This window comes from Sinocyclocheilus grahami, unplaced genomic scaffold (assembly GCF_001515645.1).
Source record: "Sinocyclocheilus grahami isolate Dianchi unplaced genomic scaffold, SAMN03320097.WGS_v1.1 scaffold543.1, whole genome shotgun sequence".
Taxonomy (NCBI): domain Eukaryota; kingdom Metazoa; phylum Chordata; class Actinopteri; order Cypriniformes; family Cyprinidae; genus Sinocyclocheilus; species Sinocyclocheilus grahami.
The window spans coordinates 997198-1017444 of record NW_015505722.1 but is presented as its reverse complement, the minus strand read 5'-3'; the positions used below and the strand labels follow the sequence as shown (position 1 = coordinate 1017444).

At 38.7% G+C, this 20247-nt stretch overlaps 1 protein-coding gene across 1 annotated transcript in view; it reads right to left on the bottom strand.

Moving 5' to 3' along the window:
• The window catches only part of cpne8 (copine VIII), a 43740-nt gene that overhangs the window by 21385 nt on the left and 2108 nt on the right, over positions 1-20247 (bottom strand). Inside the window, exons 2-8 of the mRNA XM_016238549.1 lie at positions 17527-17573; positions 17329-17432; positions 9144-9183; positions 5844-5920; positions 2776-2839; positions 565-668; positions 149-253 (exon numbers count right to left, since the gene is read on the bottom strand). Coding sequence (XP_016094035.1) covers positions 149-253; positions 565-668; positions 2776-2839; positions 5844-5920; positions 9144-9183; positions 17329-17432; positions 17527-17573 — 541 coding nt within the window. The remainder of the gene's footprint in view (positions 1-148; positions 254-564; positions 669-2775; positions 2840-5843; positions 5921-9143; positions 9184-17328; positions 17433-17526; positions 17574-20247) is intronic.

Here is a 20247-nt window from a genome sequence, read left to right as displayed (position 1 = left end):
ATATATATATATATATATATATATATACATATACATATATATAAAATTGTGTATATTTATATTTGTTTTTATATGCTAATTCACACCTAATTCAAGTCAATATCTTGTTCAGTCTCTTTGAAGCTCAGAGGTCTAATATTTGACCCACCTGTCATAGTCCCCATTACACAGTGCTCTGACTGGAATCTTGAAGGCCTGCCATACAGGGTCCAGCGTGTTTTTAACCACCTCTGTCTTATGACAGATGGTAAACCTGAAAAACAGGACACATCAAAGAGAAGGAACCACAACATGGGAGGTGAGAATCAGTCAGTGTGAAATGGGGTCTTAAATAGGTCACATCACACATGCATCATTTACTGCAAGTCCAAATGTGCCATAGAATACCAAGACCAGGTTCGAAGACAAGACATTGAATGAGACATCCAATTTCAATCTCAAACATGACCACATTATTAGACTTAAAACATAAAATGTAGCATTAAAATACATCTGATATAAGTACTGATATAAAGAAAAAGAAAAAGAATCTCTCATTCTATTGGTAGAAAAATACAAACTTACGTTCCATCTTCATTGCTACGGTAAAAGACCAAGAAAGGGTCCGACTTTCCAAAGAAATCTTTCTTGTCCAGTTTGTTGCCACAAAACTGCATCAATACTGACTCCTGATTAAAAAAGCACATAAGTGCAGACTGTAGGATAATGTTCAGTAAAAATTTATGAAGAGAATAGAGGAGAACAGAAGAGACAAAAAGAGATAAGAAGACAATGAGAGAATGTCACACATGAAAAGATGAGATGAGACAAGAAGAGAAGAAACTACACAATAAGAAATAAGGAAGAGAGACAAGAAATGAAAAAGGAAGAGACTGGATTAAATAAGATATGAGACAAAGCAAAAAGAAAAAAAGAAGAGACACTAACAGACAAGAATAAACAGACAAAAGTAGACTTGAGAAGAAATGAGACAAGATGAGGGGACATGAGACAATGGTAGATGTGAAGAGAATAAATGAGACAAGAAGAGACAAGACAAATAAAACAAGAAAAGGAGACAAGACAAAAACATTAGACGAGAGGAAACAAGGCAGGAAGAGAAGACATGAGACAACACAAAACGTGAAGAAAATAAATGAGACAAGAAGAGGCAAAAAAAGATTAGATATGAGAAGAAATGAGGCAGGAAATGAAGACATGAGACAATGCAAGACGTGAAGATAAGAGAATAAATTAGACAAGAAGAGACAGGACAAATAAGAAGATGAGAAAAAAAGGGTAGATGAGAAGAAGCGAGACAAGAATAGAAGACATGATTCAAGACATGAAGGGGAAAGAATAAATGAGACGAGACAAATGAGACCAGAAAAGAAGACAAGAAAGAAATACTAGATTAGAAGGAATGAGACAGGAAGAGAAGACATGAGACAAGACTTAAAGAGAATAAATGAGACAAGACAAATGAGACAAGAAAACAAGACGAGGCAAAAAAAAAACTAGATGAGAAGAAATAAGACAGGAAGAGAAGACATGAGACAAGACAAGAAGAGAATAAATGAGACAAGAAGAGACAAAAAGACTAGATATTATAAGAAATGAGGCAAGAAAAGAAGACATGAGACAGTGCAAGACATGAAGATATGAGAATAAATGAGACAAGAAGAGACAAGACTAATGAGACAATAAAGAAGACGAGACAAAAAAGGCTAGAGAAGAAACGAGACAGGAAGAGAATAAATTAGACAAGATGTAAAGAGAATAAATGAGACAAGAAGAGACAAGACAAATGAGACAAGAAAACAAGACGAGACAAAAAAAACTAGATGAGAAGAAATGAAACAGGAAGAGAAGACATGGGACAATATGTGAAGAGAATAAATGAGACGAGAAGAGACAAAAAAGACTAGATATGAGAAGAAATGAGGCAGTAAAAGAAGACATGAGACAGCGCAAGACATGAAGAGAATAAATAAGACAAGACAAATGAGACAATAAAGAAGACGAGACAAAAAAGGCTAGATGAGAAGAAATGAGACAGGAAGAGAAGACATGAGACAAGATGTGAAGGGGAGAGAATAAATGAGACGAGACAAATGAGACAACAAAAAAGAAAACAAGAAAGAAATACTAGATTAGACGAAATGAGACAGGAAGAGGAGTCATGAGACAAGACGTGAAGAGAATAAATGAGACAAGACAAATGAGACAAGGAAACAAGACGAGGTAAAAAAACCTAGATGAGAAGAAATGAGACAGGAAGAGAAGACATTAGACAACACAAAACGTGAAGAGAATAAATGAGACAAGAAGAGAAAAAAAACAATGGATCATACAACAAGAGACAAAACAACATTACACATGGAGAGGAGAGGAGAGAAGAGAGGAGAAGATATGAGATAAAAAGGGACAAGAAAAGATAAGATAAGGAGAGACTGGGAGAGAAGATAAGTCAAAATCAGATGACGTACCCTGCAATTTCCAAGTTCTTCAGCTTTCATGATAATAGTTCCACAGTTCTTGCCAGGAATGCCTCTAAAGTCAGAAGGAACCATGTGTTTTACTGAAGAAGCCCAGACAATATTGTTCTTGACAACTACCACTTCAGGAACACACAACAGAACAATTCTACAAAAGGTTCAAAAGGTGAGACAAAACAACATTACACATGGAGAGGAGAGGAGAGAAGAGAGGAGAAGATATGAGATAAAAAGGGACAAGAAAAGATAAGATAAGGAGAGACTGGGAGAGAAGATAAGTCAAAATCAGATGACGTACCCTGCAATTTCCAAGTTCTTCAGCTTTCATGATAATAGTTCCACAGTTCTTGCCAGGAATGCCTCTAAAGTCAGAAGGAACCATGTGTTTTACTGAAGAAGCCCAGACAATATTGTTCTTGACAACTACCACTTCAGGAACACACAACAGAACAATTCTACAAAAGGTTCAAATCCTACAAAGCGATGTCCTTGACACTTAACATTACCTTACACCCGAAGGACTGATCCTGTTTTAAGTGTACAGAACTTTGCTTTGGAGAAGTGTGCTTGTTAAAGGAGTAATTAATAAATATGCTGACTGTGTTAAGCAAATGCATTTGTTCATCCCATGCTGTGTGAATGAGTGAACATTAATAAGTGACTGTTCCCTTTCAACTGTTACGAATGCATGTATCTGTACTGCATAAATAAATGAGTGTTTGTAGAAGCAGACAGGCGAATGCATGAGTATTTGCTGTGCTCTTATATAAGACTACACTCAAGAAGCCCAAGCCGGAATTGAATTTAAATTGCATGGACCCAACACTTCAGCATCCTGCGCAAGTGCCTGACAAAGATGAACGATGAAAGATTTTGAAGATGATTTGATGAGAGAACAAACTTCTGGCTTACTTATGCGTTGCCTTGAGTGCCTGTTTCAATTCCACTAAGTAGTTGTGGGTTATGTTATAGAGGTTAGAGAAGCAGATCTCTGCTAACTGAAGACATGTCTTTAATCTGCCCTGGATCCACACATGTCCTCTGAGGCACTCTCCTAAATTAACCTGAAATGTGCAGCTGTCTACCAGGAATTACTTACAATGAAAAATAAAGAGATGGAGCGAGAGAGAGAGAGAGAGAGAGAGAGAGAGAGAGAGAGAGAGTATCACCAGTGTAGTTCAAAGCTACAAGCTAATCATATTTAAAAGCAGTTCAAACTTCAATCAAGCTACTTTTTTAATTAACCTGATATCACATGTGTGGCATAGAGACATTCCCTGTCAGCAGGGACATTGCAAATATTACACCATTATAACATCATAATATGATATCACTTTTATATATGTCTAAGTATGTTAACTTAGAATAAGCATTGAAAACTGTAAATGCACAACTAGTAAAAGGTTCTACTATGGCTAGTGCCTATTGACCTGCCTTTCAGGAAATTGGTACTGGACGAAAGTTACTTTATTACATTAATTAATATTCATGCAATCTCCACACACACACACACACACACACACACACACACACACAATGCTTAAAAGATGATGTGCTCTTTTACAAATTTCACTCACATTTACACATACATACTGGGTGAATATGCTATATGCCACAAGCTAACATAATTACATTGAACATTAAAACTATTTTCGGGGGAATTTCTACATTTGAAACTACCTACGAAGACATAAATCGTTATTATTTAAAAATGTGTAATATTAAGTGGCACAAAAATAACACACTTCACCTTAAAGTTAGTGTCGTTGTTATTTTACTCCCCAATAATGTTCTTAAAGGGAAAGTTCACCCAAAAATAAAAATGTTTGTCATCTTTGTTGTTCCAAATCCGTTAGATATTGGTTAATCTTCGAAACACAAATGAGCTTCTGTTTAGCATATTTGAAGCGCTCGATGTATGTGTGCTGTTCACAGTTTATATTGTGTGTGAATAAAAGCCAAAATGAATGACTTTAAGGATACATTTTACTATGTCTTTTGGTGGAAACTTTTGGAATAGACTTTTACTGGATAAATAGAAATCTCTCAGGATTCATTAAAAATATTTTCACTTGTGTTTTGAAGATTGATTTGAAACAGCATGAGGCTGAGTAAATGAGTAAATTATTCAATTTTGGGGTGAACAACCCCTTTAACTGTTGAGAATTACTCCTGCATTGGTTTATATCAACACAGAGATGTGCCACTGGAAATGTGGCTCTGTCAGGAATGGACACATGATCAAAAATGAAATAAATTCATATGAATTTCCATGAGCGATTCAGTGTAGCGCTTTCACTGTAAATGCTTCTAAATGTATTCATTTGCAACTGCAGTACATGACTAAATGAATGTTCAGAGAGGTCTGAGTGAATGAACGAGTGCAGGCAGCTCTGGTTATATAACACTTATCATGCCATATTACCACACACACAAACATACAACATCCATACACACATTATATACAAGCAAACATGACCGTTTGTATATGGGCAGTTGGCATACAGACATAGGCATGAACATCAAGATTTTAAAATGGTAAAATATACATATTTGCATAAGGGAAAATATATTTACATGCATTCGCCATAACTAGTTCATTTTAAATAGTCTTGCGATGTGACACATTACTGTAAGTCAAATATTCCATGCAGTCTCTCACTAAATGGTCCATGAAAAAGGCATAATAATTATAATACAATTTGAAATATGCTGTTTTTATTTTAATACTATTCAGCTATTTCGACAGTCAGTTCCACTCAAGTAAGTTAAGCTTATTTAATGCTCATTAATGCAGAAAATCTCTATTTTGTGGAGGCGTCACTGCAGGACTGATTAAATGAACATGAAATGATTTCAACTACACGTTACACGTTTAATTAATAGTAAGGGATAAAACTCTCCCTTATCCTGATTAACATTTTTAAGGATGCCCAAGAGATGGCTTCATTAGTTTACTGCACCATAAACTTTGTAATTTAGAAAATTTTGTAGTAAATTTGAATACATTTGTAATTTGGTTCAGGAACGGGGCTCAGTACTATATAAAAAAAATAATAATAAAGAAAAAGAAAAATTCCTTTCTTGCACAATTGAAAAGCAGTTTTCAGGGTATGCAAATTCATAGAAAGCTGTTTTAAAAACAGATCCAGATTAGATTATTTTTTCAAGTTTAGCCAAATGACACAATATATATGAAGAAAAAAATGAACATGAATATGTCCTTCTTTCATACAGTAAAATTGAACTGCATTATCTGCCCATATAAACAGATAATCCCAAAATGAAAACATGTTAGGAAAGAACTGAAATCTTTTTCAACACACTGTGATTCAGAGAAGTGTGAAGTTCAAACGCAGGACTTACACAAGCGATCTTTCCATACGACTGCCCTGAGAGCCCACCACCTCTCCGAGAGTACAGTACATCTGGCCCAGGAAGTCCTGTAAACACACACAGACGGCAGGAATGGGAGCATTACTCACACTTCATGATTTTAGGGCATCTAAATTCAAGATAAGCTGCCTGATATCTCAGTACACATGAAATCAAAATGGATACTTGTTTATCATGAAATGTAAGGTAGTATAATAATGGTTAATATTATGTTCATAATATTATAAAGCCTTAGTTACTGTCACGAATTCAGTCCATGGACTTCTGTTTATTCACCACCAGAGGTCACCCTTTCCATTTCATTGACTCTCGCACTACACAAACTGTTGCATAGCACCCCGGACTACATTTCCCATCATTCCTTGCACAATTTGCACACTGCCCTGATTGCACTCATTGCACACAGCTGTTTCTAATTATCTCATTCACTATATAACACCCACTCTAACCACATTTCTCTGCTGAGTATTGTTTAGCCTGTACCCCTTTCCGAGTCTCCGTGTTTTCCTTGTTTTGCCTTGCCTCTGCGGTATCTGATCTTTGCCTGTTTTCCTGGTTTTTCCCCTCTCGTCTCGCCCCTGTGATTCTGTCTGCCGATCGGTGACCTACGCTAGCCCTAGGACTATTCTGTGTTTTGCCCGCCATATCCCTGTTTGCCATTGTTTGACCCTGCCTGTCTCTATAATAAAAGTTTGCAGATGGATCCACACGTCTCACGTCTCCTCAGCCCCGTTACAGTTACATTAGCAGAAAAGAAAAGCTGTTTCGGGGCAGATTGTTGATGAAACTCACTTAATGTTTGTAACAATATGCACAAAGTGATACGATCAGGGATGTGTATTACATTCCAATGGATCAAATCAAGACAAAATCAAGCTCTGCGAGTTTGCAGGCCAATCAAGCACAGTAACACCATGGTTATTGAACCAGCTTTTGATGCTTTTGGCAGTGTCATGTGCATGGGCATGGCATGGGGCAAATGAGCCTGTACACATGAAAATGTGTGAAAAAAATTAATAAGTTAAAGGGGTGGTTGACAGTTTTTTTTCTAGGCTTGATTGTGTTTATGGGGTGCAGTCTAACATGTGTTAATGCTTCATTTGTTAAAAAACGCATTCTTTTTCACATAATTTACCTTTATTCCACACCGCTCTGTCCCTTCTCCTCTGAACGCACTGATCATTTCCTGCTTTTATGAAGCCCCTCCCTCAGAAATACACAATGGGCTCTGATTGGTTAGCTAGCCCAATGTGTTGTGATTGGCTAAACCGCCTCTAGCGTGCGTCTAAATGTCCCGCCCCTCAACATAGCGGCATGTGCTCCGGTTGTATTGTAAACAATGACGTTGTCTATATTGCTTATCAATTTGAGCCCGATTGAGACGCAGAGGATATTATTGAAGAGGATCGCGCAGAACCTGTGCAAGCACGGCTTTTAATGGTAGGCCTAAGATTTTTTTGTCTTATAAACTGTCTCATACTTTTAGATACGCTGTTATTTGTAAAACGCTTTTAATATACGGTTACAGTTCGGCAACCACACGCGCGTCCATGTATAACGCTTCTCATAACTATAGCTATGTGAAAATAAGTGTATTCACTGAGCTGATGATCTGAATGAGAGAGAGAGATGCAGAGCGTGTGCAGAGCAGGGCGAGGCCAGGAACAGTATTGAGAAACGCTGCTTTAGAACATTGATTTTAAAACTTGTGAATCCATTAGAATCGTTAGAAGACAGAATCGAGATTCATATATGAATAGATTTTTACATGCACCTGTAGTTTTCTCTTCCTCTTTTCTAAAGCAGCGCAGCATGGCCTCGTCCCCTTTGCTGCGTGTTCCCGGAGGCGGGGTTTATGTAAAATTCTGGGTTCTTGACGTCACAAACCCGGGAAGTAACTCGTTGTAGTCCCTTACCAGTCGTTTTTGTAGGCATTAAACTGCCAGAATTTTAAAAGACGATATCTCCGTTTGCATTGAACTTTCAGCTTCGTAACTTTGCAGATATTGTTTATGATCAAACAGCAACATTACACACTAACTAACATTAAAAAAGTGAAATCGCAATCAACCACCCCTTTAAATAAAATAAATTATTGAAATGGTTTACTTCACTTCATATTAGATTATCATGAGCCTGGGGCAAGAAAACATTTTAAGAGTAATAAAATGAGGGAATGGGTCAGTAAAAAAAAAAAAGGCAGAAAGGTTTGCAGATGGAAAGGAAGGACTGAAAAAAGCAGACAATAGGGTCTTTCGCACCGCGGGAACCTTTTCATAGTACCAGAACTAATTGTGGAACTACCCACTTTTTGGCGTTTTTGCACCGCCGGAACTGGGTGCAATTTTAGTACCGGAGCAGTACTAACTCCGGAGCAGGGTCTAACCAGCACAACTGGTACTAATCGTGATGTAAGTAGACATTGATTGTCCAAACGCATACGAAAACGCCCTCACCCACCATGATTTAAAACGCCATGTAAACATACTGTAAACATTGTGTCAACTTATTTCGCAAGTATGGAGAACAGTGATAGATGGACGGACGCTGAAGTGCAGGCACTTGTAGCACTGCCAGTTGTCATTGGTGATTCTTAGTCCTCATTTCCGTTCTTTCAATCGCTTTACGTATACGTCGACTTTCCATGTCCATTATTGTGAAACCCGCGAGACACAACAAAAACACAGCTCCGATCACAGCGTCCTCCATCCTCCTGTTGTTAATGTTGTTCTTCTTTGTTTCCGTTGTTGAACGCCGCGCACAAATTACATCGCTGTCGACCGGCTTACATCACTTCCTAGTACACACTGTCTATGTCTACACTGAATGTAACCCTTTAAATGGTACTGGGAAATAGTTCGCGCAAAATCGTCCCAGTACTTTAGTACTGTACATTTAGTTCTGGAACTAAAGCGGTGCGAAAGGCCCTATTCTCCTGAGAGCGCTGGTCAGAATGACTGTGTCCAGCATCTCTGAACATCAATCCCACAGGTGCATTGTGGGATACAGAGTGACCCATGGTTCTGATCCCACAAAATGCTTGGATAAATCACAATAAAACCCCCATGATGAGGGTCAAACAAGGTGTCTGTAGGGCCACAAACACAACACAAGAAAAAACTATAACTAGTCTTTTAGTTCAACCCACTCTCTCTCTCTCTCTCTCTCTCTCTCTCTCTCTCTCTCTCACTCACACACACACACACACACACACACACACACACACATATACGGTGTCCATCAGTTTTACATTTACAGGAAAACACTTACATGTTTGGACAGGTTTTCACTCTTTGAGTCAAGGTCATACCTAGAAATACAAGGAAAATTATGTGAATGACGCTGAATGAAATGCTTGTAGAAATGAAATGTGTAATTTCTGTGGCTCAAAATAAAGTGCTGCAGAAATTAGTCCTTAAATCTGGAAACATATTAGAATTTTTACACAGCCAAAAGCTCAAAACTCAAAGTCAATGGTTTTGTTGAATGGGTTTTTGGTTAAATACCTGAAATAAGGTCTGTGCGTAACACAAGCTCAAGATATTTTCATGTTTTTTTTCTATGACATAAAACAATACCCCACTCATTTTAAAGCTTTTACTTGTCTTGAAAAGGCAGTTGCTAATAAGTGGCTAAATGGGACTCTTTTCTTTACAGTGACATTAGACGCCATCAATCCGAACAGGACAATTCTTAAAATGAATAAACTTCTCAGTTGTATTTATACTCACGCTCTTGCAAACTATCCTAACTCAAATTTTCCAACTTTCATAGTACATTTCAAATAAATATTAGAAGAGTTGTCACAAACTTAGAGATGGTGACACTGAAGTCATGCAACATTAGTGTAGTTCGTTTATAGCCTTTAGCTTTTTACTTCTGCCGATTGTTTGTAGGCTATTGTGAAGATTATGAAGATTATCTTGAAGAATAAAACATGTAAGAATCATAAAGTTGTTGGTCACAGATCTTATCAAAAGTCAATCGAAAAATCCTATTGTTTTTTTGTCGAGGGAACCAGGGTGATGCTAACTTGGAAGTTGGCCAACAAAACTACGTCATCCACTGCAGCACTCTATTGCAAAAATAACTAGATTACTTTTTCAGAAGAAAATGTCACTGATGCTTGTCCATACAAATGTTGCCACCATAATGTGGTTCTTACATAATATAAATATCTCATGGCAATTTGTAACTATTTTACATGTTGGCATATTGTAACTGTATTCACAGTTACTAAACTTTTACGATTCCATACAATCTCATCATACATTTTCATACAACTTACACGCTACTGAACATTAGTTTTAGGGATGGTGTTACGGGTGGACTTTCAGGTTTTTTCTATTTTCCTAAAAATCATGCATTTTTGTATTAATCAGACTGTAATGAATCATATAAAAAACACACACATTTAACACATTTATTGAATTTTTGCACGCACTTTATGTCCCTCAAAAATACAAATTCTATTTCTAAATTTTAGGATCTAGAATAGGTGTATTCAAAACACTGCATGTAGAAATTTCATGTTTAATGTATGTTTGAATAAATATATAGGACAAATTAATGATGTCATTCACCACTTAGCAAGCAGTAATGACTGACCCAGACACTCCCACCGTCTTCCATTATTGTTATAGCTGGCTTTGCACATTAGGATAGAAGAAAGTACTACCCTAAAAAAAGGCACACTTTACCTTCAAGTCATGTTATTACTTGTTTTCTGTGCAGCGTTTACTCTAGGAGCTAAAATATGTCAGCGCTTGTGTTTTCTTGTGACATTCTGAATGAACACAAGCCTGTTGTTCACCGACAGTTTAAATGAAACCTCAGTGGGTGGCAACAACCTACATGTTTGAGGAAAAATCTGTCATGTTGGGATACATGTTATTTTCCTCTCAGCATGAAGCTACACTCTGGGCTGTCTCTCTCTTTGTTTGTCTGTCTCTTTCTTCCTCCCGCTGTGCAAAATGAGCAGCGTCAGCACATGTGCACATATTTCCAGCCACCGCAGGAGAGTTTGAGCGCTAAAATCAAAACACGCTTTTACCTGACCAAACATTCATGTTCAAATCACCTCGGCAATAAGAGCAAGTCAGTGTACTGCATGTTTCACTGTGGTTGTGCTGCGATATTGTATGTGTGTAACAGAATCTACCACACAACACAGTCTGGACCCACTCACTTTTACCGTCTCTAATTTAGCGCATATGTCTGTTCACTTTTAACCGTCAGTCAAATCCATTCCACTTGAAGAATGCCTTAATAAATGAAACACCATTCCGCGTCTTCGCCTTGTCTTCCACACTGCTACTTCCTCAAATTCATTCCACTTGGCTCATTCAGAGTCCATATAAATTAAACTCCATTCTGTATTTTCACTACTCGCGTTTTCTGCACTTCCGCGATACTGTATGTGTGTCTGTGCTGCTACTGTATGTGGTTGCTAAAGTGTTCTTAGGGGGTTGGTGTTTTGCAATGAGGTTGCTAGGCAGTTTGGGGGTGGTTGCTACCTAGGTAACAAATTTAGATTATATAAACATTGTGTGAGCATCGTTTTGAAATGTTTCTAGAATGTTGAACTGTCCAGTTTTCGTGTTGTGACTATAATGTTATTTAAAGGTTACAAAAAATATCTTACTACATTTTACTAACTTTATTTTTACCCAAAATATAACTTTATTTGAATGTTTATTTTTAACATTCTGTTACGTGCTGCTGACCTAATGGTCTGTTACTGACTTTGGAGTTCTGTTCGCCTTTTTGGATTGGCCAGCTGTTAAGATCTTCTGCCTGTTTGAACTGTCTATTGATGAAGATTGGGCTCATTTACCCTCTTCCCATTTACCCTCTTAATCCTCCCATCAATGCTCATTCACTGGATGGCCACAAGTTCATGACTATTTCGTCTATATCCGACCCGGTGAGTGTAGTTACCTCTGGTAACCACTGGGATTTGTCCCAGGTTCCTGTCATGTACCATGATTTGCGGGCAGTCTTCAGCAGGTCCCGAGCTGCCTCTCTTCCACCACATTGAGCGTATGATTGTGCCATCGATCTCCCCCCAGGCACTTCCCCGCCTCATGGTCATCTTTTCTCCTTGTCCACACCTGAGCAGGTGGCAATGGAGAAATATCTGTCTGAGTCTCTGGCAGCTGGTATCATCCGTCCCTCTTCTTCTCCAGCAGGTGCGGGGTTCTTTTTTGTGAAGAAGAAGGATGGCTCTCTGTGCCCTTGTATAGATTATCGGGGACTGAATGACATAACTGTTAAGAACAGGAACCCCCTGACTCTTATTTCTTCAGCTTTCGAACCCTTGCAGGGGCGAGATTCTTCACAAAATTGGATCTACGCAATGCTTACCATCTTGTTTGGATTAGAGAGGGGGATGAGTGGAAGATAGCCTTTAACACTCCTACGGGGCACTTTGAATATTTGGTTCTTCCGTTTGGGTTGTTCAATGACTGGTTGTCTGTCTTCCAAGCACTTGTCGATGACGTGCTGAGAGATATGATCAATAAATTATTTGATCAATCAATGATTTGTTTTTGTGTATCTGGACGATATTTTAATATTCTCTCCTTCCTTCCAGGTGCACATCCGGCACAACAGGCAGGTGCTCCAGCGGCTACTTTTAGAATCAGTTATTTGTTAAGGTGGAGAAGTGTACCTTTCATGCCCAGTTGGTTTTGCTTTTGGGTTCCATCATTTCGGGGGAGGGGATTCGCATGGACCCAGCAAAGGTGAGAGCTGATGGCTGACTCAAAAAAGAGTTTACAACAGTTCCTGGGTTTTGCCAATTTCTATCGGAGATTCATCAGGAACTTTAGTAAGGTAGCGGCCCCTTTGACAGCTTTGACTTCCACCAAGGTTAAATTCACCTGGCCTGTAGCGGCTCAGAGTGCTTTTGATGAACTTAAACGTAGATTTACTTCTGCTCCAATTCTCATTACTCCTGACCCCGCTCGGCAGTTTGTGGTGGAGGTCGATGCGTCGGAGGTAGGTGTTGGGGCAGTTCTTTCTCAAATATCCCCTCAAGATAATAAGCTACATCCTTGTGCTTATTTTTCTCACCGTTTGTCTTCTGCAGAATGAAACTACGACATCAGCAGTCGAGAGTTGTTGGCGGTACGATTTGCTCTTGGGAAATGGAGTCACTGGTTGGAGGGGACGGCTATTCCTTTCGTGGTGTGGACTGACCATAGGAACTCGGAGTACATTTGGTCGGCTAAACGATTGAATGCCAGACAGGCTCGTTGGGCATTATTTTTTGGGCGCTTCGACTTTGTGTTATCTTACAGGCCAGGCTCCAAAAATGGTAAACCTGATGCGTTGTCGTGGTGCTTCACTCCCTTGGTTGACACCAAGGTTGTTTGGTGGGTGAGGTCACCTGGGGAACTGAAGATTGCGTCTTCTAATTTACCATCCGCTGGTCTGTTACATCCTCTTCCCATCCCTTCCTGCCCCTGGTCACATATTGCCCTGAATTTTGTTACTGGTCTCCCTTCATCCAGTGGCAATACTCTGATCCTCACCATGGTGGATTGTTTTCTAAAGTGGTCCACTTCATTGCCCTTCCCAAACTACCCTCTGAGAAGGAGATGGCCTGGGTGATCATTGACCACGTCTTCAGGATTCATGGTTTTCCGGAGGACGTGGTCTCTGATAGGGGGCCCAGTTTGTTTCCCACTTTTGGAGGGAGTTCTGTCGGCAGATTGGAGCCTCTGCCAGTCTGTGGTCAGGGTTCCATCCACAGACTAACCGCCAGTCCGAGCGGGTAAACCAGGATCTCGGTCGAGATTCTCCGATGTTTAGCTTCCCACAACCCCTCTACCTGGAGTCAGCAGCTAACGTGGGCTGAGTATGCTCATAATCCATTGCCAGTGTCTTTGACTGGGCTTTCCCCATTCATGTGTTGCCTGGGTTGCCAACCTCCTTGGTTTTCTTCCCATGGTCCTAAAGCAGCCATTCCCTCAGTCCAGGCTTTTATTCAGCACTGTTGTCGTACCTGGAGGAGGGCCAGGGATGCTCTGATCCGGTCCAGAGGGACGTACTAAAATCACTGCAGACCGTTACCGGAGGATGGCTTATGGAGGATGTTTGTGGGCAACGGGTTTGGCTTTCCACCAAGGACCTGTTGCTTCGAGTGCCGGCTCATAAGTTGCCACCTAGGTTCATCGGGCCTTATCCCATTATTAAAGTCATCAGTCCGGTGGCAGTCCAACTTCGGTTACCCAATATCTTGTTGACTGGGAGGGTTACGGTCCTAAGGAGAGATATTGGGTCCCGGCTCGAGATATTCTGGACCACTTGCTTATCAAGGCTTTCCATCGCCAACGATCCTCTCAGCCCTTGAGTGCACCGGGAGGCACTCCTGGGGGAGGGGGTACTGCCAGGACTCAGGTTTGAGCTCCCTCTGATGGTGTTTTCTAATCAGCGCGATCGCTCGTTACCGCACACCTGTTATCTTTCATTGCTTGATTTTTCTCCTATATCTATTCGGTTTCTTTCTCTGTTTTCTGCCAGTGTGTTCTATTTCTTTGCCGCTCTTTAGTCTATTTTCTTTTTGTTTAAGTATTTGTTATTTAATTGGTTATGTTTTATTTAATTAATTTTCTTTCTGCCCAGTTGTGTTGCGGTTACCTGTTTTTCATCAAAACTTGATGATCCTGGATTGTTATGTGCTGCTGACCCAATGGACTGTTACTGACTTTGGAGTTTGGATTTTCCCGGGGGTTCTGTTCGCCTTTTTGGATTACCCAGCTGTTATAATCTTCTGCCTGTTTGAACTGTGAGCTTTGGATTGCTTGGATTGATCTGCCTGTGCCTTGCCTGACCTTCTCACCTGCCTGACTCTGTCTTTCGTCTTATGGATTGGATTTGGTTACTGATGGACTGCCCTGGACTTTGACTTTTCCTGCTTGACCATTCACCTGTGTCCTCCTGGTCCAGAACTGAGCCGTTTATTATTGTGCTTCAATAAATTAGAGTTAAGCATTCTTCTGCTTTTGCATCCTTCCTTCCAGAGATCGTTACAGCAAGCTGTAGTTCCAATCACACAAGTTTGGTCCTTTTTTTTTTTTTTGTCTGTTCACAAATATTCATTGGAACTCTGGTTGCACTATGCTGGTAATGACAGAACTTGTGATCAGAGTTGGCACACGATACTTTGAGAAATGGACTCAACATTGGTTGCTAGGGTGTCCTGGTTTGTTGCTAGGATGTTGCAAAGGTATTCTGGATGGTTGCTGTGGTGTTCTGGGTCGTTCCTGGTTGCTTACACCCCCCAGGTCTCCATGATATTATCTTGATCTGACAACTTCTAATCGAAATCTCCATGGTTACTAAACAGATGATTCTAAAGTTAGAATTTATATATACTGTACAGCTCCAGATCTCAGAGAAATGAAAAAGAGCAATCTGGGTGAGGAGGGACCAGGTGTAAAACTGTCAGGAGTACACACACACACACACACACACACACACACACAGATGGATGTGACATATCCATCAAAACGTCACATCCTGAATATGATAATATCAGGACAGGGAGATGATGACATGACCGACCGACCACACACACAAGAATGCACACACACACACGTCACTGATGTTCAATTCAGCCCATGTTAATAAAAGCTAATGTATAATGTGCATCATGTGCCTCTAGACAATTTGTAGTGGTACGTATGGAGCAGGCCGCTCTAATGGAGGATCTGCAGTGTGTGTTTGACCACGCGTGTGTGTGTGTGTGTGTGTGTGTGTGTGTGTGTGTGTGTGTGTGTGTGTGTGTGTGTGTGTGACGGAGGTGAATAATGAATAAATGTAATTTCTGGGATACTGCTGTATAAAATGTGCTTCACTGAGCGGCAGCAAGCCAAAGTCCTGCAGGCAGTGTGTGTGTGTGTGTGTGAGAGAGAGAGAGATAGTATGTGTAAAATCATACAAAACTGCATTAAAAGGTCTCCTATGTTCCTTGTGAAAACAGCACTTCTGTATATGTTGTCTCTGTATGTTAGATTGTTTACAGTGAACATAGAGGAGATGATTGGCCTGGGGTCCTGTGTCAATAAATAAATTGTTTGTTTGTTTGTATTTTTATTTTATTAAATTTTTTTGTGGCAAGATGACATGCAAGATTCATTCAGGGGTGCGTTTCCCAAAAGCATCATTAGCTAACTATGGTTGCAAGTTCCATTGTAAACTATTGGTAACCACAGAACTTGTGACCATAGATGCTTTTGGGAAACACACCCCAGATTGTTAAATGCGTGTTATTATTCTGGGGAAAAAACAAAAAACAAACAAAAAAACTTTACCTTTTACCTTGAAATAATTTTTGAATAATTAAGAAGTGTACATTCACATGTATTCAAAGCTGTAAAAAATTATTTTTTTTACAAATAACATTTCACTCACTCTACCATTTCTTTGTAATTACTTGTGAAATGTATTAGAAATTTATGAGTGAAAATTTAAAAGTAAATCATACACTTTTTTTCAGTGAAGATGTAAAGAAAATATGTTATTGCATTTTAGTTAGAGGTTATACCACCTGACATTTAGAGACATTCAATTAAAAAAAAATGAGCGGCAGCAAGCCAAAGTCCTGCAGGCAGTGTGTGTGTGTGTGTGAGAGAGAGAGAGATAGTATGTGTAAAATCATACAAAACTGCATTAAAAGGTCTCCTATGTTCCTTGTGAAAACAGCACTTCTGTATATGTTGTCTCTGTATGTCAGATTGTTTACAGTGAACATAGAGGAGATGATTGGCCTGGGGTCCTGTGTCAATAAATAAATTGTTTGTTTGTTTGTATTTTTATTTTATAAATTTTTTTTGTTGCAAGATGACATGCAAGATTCATTCAGGGGTGCGTTTCCCAAAAGCATCATTAGCTAACTATGGTTGCAAGTTCCATTGTAAACTATTGGTAACCACAGAACTTGTGACCATAGATGCTTTTGGGAAACACACCCCAGATTGTTAAATGCATGTTATTATTCTGGGAAAAAAACAAAAAACAAGCAAACAAACAAAAAAACTTTACCTTTTACCTTGAAATTATTTTTGAATAATTAAGAAGTGTACATTCACATGTATTCAAAGCTGTAAAAAATATTTTTTTTTACAAATAACATTTCACTCACTCTACCATTTCTTTGTAATTACTTGTGAAATGTATTAGAAATTTATGAGTGAAAATTGAAAAGTAAATCATACACTTTTTTTCAGTGAAGATGTAAAGAAAATATGTTATTGCATTTTAGTTATAGGTTATACCACCTGACATTTAGAGACATTCAATTAAAAAAAATTTTTTTTTTTCAAAAATGAATGTGCCCAGCATGAATTCAAAAATCAAATTTTGATGAACAAGGCACACGGTTTTTAAACGCAAACATAAAACTCAAAGACAGACACAAACATTTTCGTATGCTGATTATACTTACAGGTCAAAGCGTAAATTTTGTCTCTCTTCAAAGAAGTAATCGAGGATGAATTTGTGCACAAAGTCTGGATTCAGCGTGTTATCAATGACTTCTGTCCTGCCAAACTAAACAATAAAGGGCATCACATTACCAGCATGAACAAAAGCAATGTAAATTTAAAATACAGGTCTGAAAACACAAATTCAGAAAATACAATACCTCCCTCCACTCCCTGTTTGCCACAGTCTGAGTGTACAGCACACAAACTACAAAGAAACAAATATAAAGATACATGAAAACTGCCTTGAGACATTAAAACGCCACCTTGCTGGAAAGAAGAGTGAAAATATAGCAGCCCTGGTTTGTTAATTCAGCAGATCAAATATGCACAAAAAGTAAAGAAAGATGTGTGGAGCTCTTGAGAATACAATTATTGGCTCATTTGTCTCACATGCAGTGAGAAGAGTTTGTCATTAACACACACACACACACACACACACGCTCAGATCTCTCGCAAATTCATATCACAAGCAACGGCAGGTGGCTGAAATAATTCAATTTCTGAACATCTGTTTGGCTGCCTGGGGGCCTTCCTCTGAACATGAACCTGCCATCAGACTGTGTCTAAAAATATGCCTAATTAAAAAAAGACCATCATTGTCCTCCGAGCATGCATAATCTCCACCTTTAAGAGTGAAAATATAGCAGCCCTGGTTTGTTAATTCAGCAGATCAAATATGCACAAAAAGTAAATGTGGAGCTGTGGAGCTCTTGAGAATACAATTATTGGCTCATTTGTCTCACATGCAGTGAGAAGAGTTTGTCATTAACACACACACACACACACACACGCTCAGATCTCTCGCAAATTCATATCACAAGCAACGGCAGGTGGCTGAAATAATTCAATTTCTGAACATCTGTTTGGCTGCCTGGGGGGCCTTCCTCTGAACATGAACCTGCCATCAGACTGTGTCTAAAAATATGCCTAATTAAAAAAAGACCATCATTGTCCTCCGAGCATGCATAATCTCCACCTTTATATCGGGTTTGGACCCCAGAGCCTCGTAGAATTTACAGTGTGAGACTTTAAGGCCCACCTGTACTCATATCTGTCCTGTGAGATGAATGTGTGTGTGTGTGTGTGAGAGAGAGAGAGAGAGAGAGAGAGAGAGAGAAATCTGCCTCAGCTGTCTACATGCACTGAGGAACTCTTCTAATTTTCATTCTGTCAGCTGGGTGAGTAGAACCATATGGCAACCTGGACACTTTCCAAAAATACACCTACAAAATAACATGCAGTAAAATTTACATATAACTATATACTGCCATAGAACATCTATTGTTTGTTTTCATAGAAATCTCCTTTAAATTAGGAGTGGGGCCCAACCAGTCTCTGGGTCATATGTGGCCCTACGACCAAACAAGGGCCATTCGAGAATGCCGTTTCACAAGAATGCAGAGTGCTGTGGAAATGTATTTGCCCCCATTCTTATTATTATATTCTAAATAGTTTTACATCTTCAAATGAAATAAAACAAAAAACAGAGGCAACCTGAGTAAACACTTACAGTTTTTCTGTTTATATTGAAGTAAAAAAAAAAAAAAACCTATCACCCCCCTTTAATTATGGAAGCCTGTTTCCGCCACCGAATAAAAAAGGTGATTGCGACTTTTGCTGGGTGAGTAGAACCATATGGCAACCTGGACACTTTCCAAAAATACACCTACAAAATAACATGCAGTAAAATTTACATATAACTATATACTGCCATAGAACATCTATTGTTTGTTTTCATAGAAATCTCCTTTAAATTAGGAGTGGGGCCCAACCAGTCTCTGGGTCATATGTGGCCCTACGACCAAACAAGGGCCATTCGAGAATGCCGTTTCACAAGAATGCAGAGTGCTGTGGAAATGTATTTGCCCCCATTCTTATTATTATATTCTAAATAGTTTTACATCTTCAAATGAAATAAAACAAAAAACAGAGGCAACCTGAGTAAACACTTACAGTTTTTCTGTTTATATTGAAGTAAAAAAAAAAAAAAAACCTATCACCCCCTTTTAATTATGGAAGCCTGTTTCCGCCACCGAATAAAAAAGGTGATTGCGACTTTTTATTTTTATTTATTTATTTAGTCCTTTATTAGACGCTTTTATCCAAAGCGACCTACAAATGAAGACAACAGAAGCAATCAATTGTAGTATTAAAACAACTAAAAACAGATCCAAAACTAAAAGCTAAAACGTTATAAATACTACCTATACACATTTTAAAAATAAAGAGATTAAATAAAAGTGACAAATGCATACAACAAAATTTCAAAACTTAACATTTAAATGAAAAACAAAAAATAAAGCTAAAAACAATTCAAAATATTAAAGAACAAAAGGTATAAGAGTATAATAATGATTCCAACATGACACCAAGCCAAACACCAAAAAACCAACTACATATACAGGTGCATCTCAATAAATTAGAATGTCGTGGAAAAGTTCATTTATTTCAGTAATTCAACTCAAATTGTGAAACTCGTGTATTAAATAAATTCAATGCACACAGACTGAAGTAGTTTAAGTCTTTGGTTCTTTTAATTGTGATGATTTTGGCTCACATTTAACAAAACCCACCAATTCACTATCTCAACAAATTAGAATACTTCATAAGACCAATAAAAAAATATTTTTAGTGAATTGTTGGCCTTCTGGAAAGTATGTTCATTTACTGTACATGTACTCAATACTTGGTAGGGGCTCCTTTTGCTTTAATTACTGCCTCAATTTGGCGTGGCATGGAGGTGATCAGTTTGTGGCACTACTGAGGTGGTATGGAAGCTCAGGTTTCTTTGACAGTAGCCTTCAGCTCATCTGCATTTTTTGTCTCTTGTTTCTCATTTTCCTCTCAGGTCTGGTGAGTTTGCTAGCCAGTCAAGCACA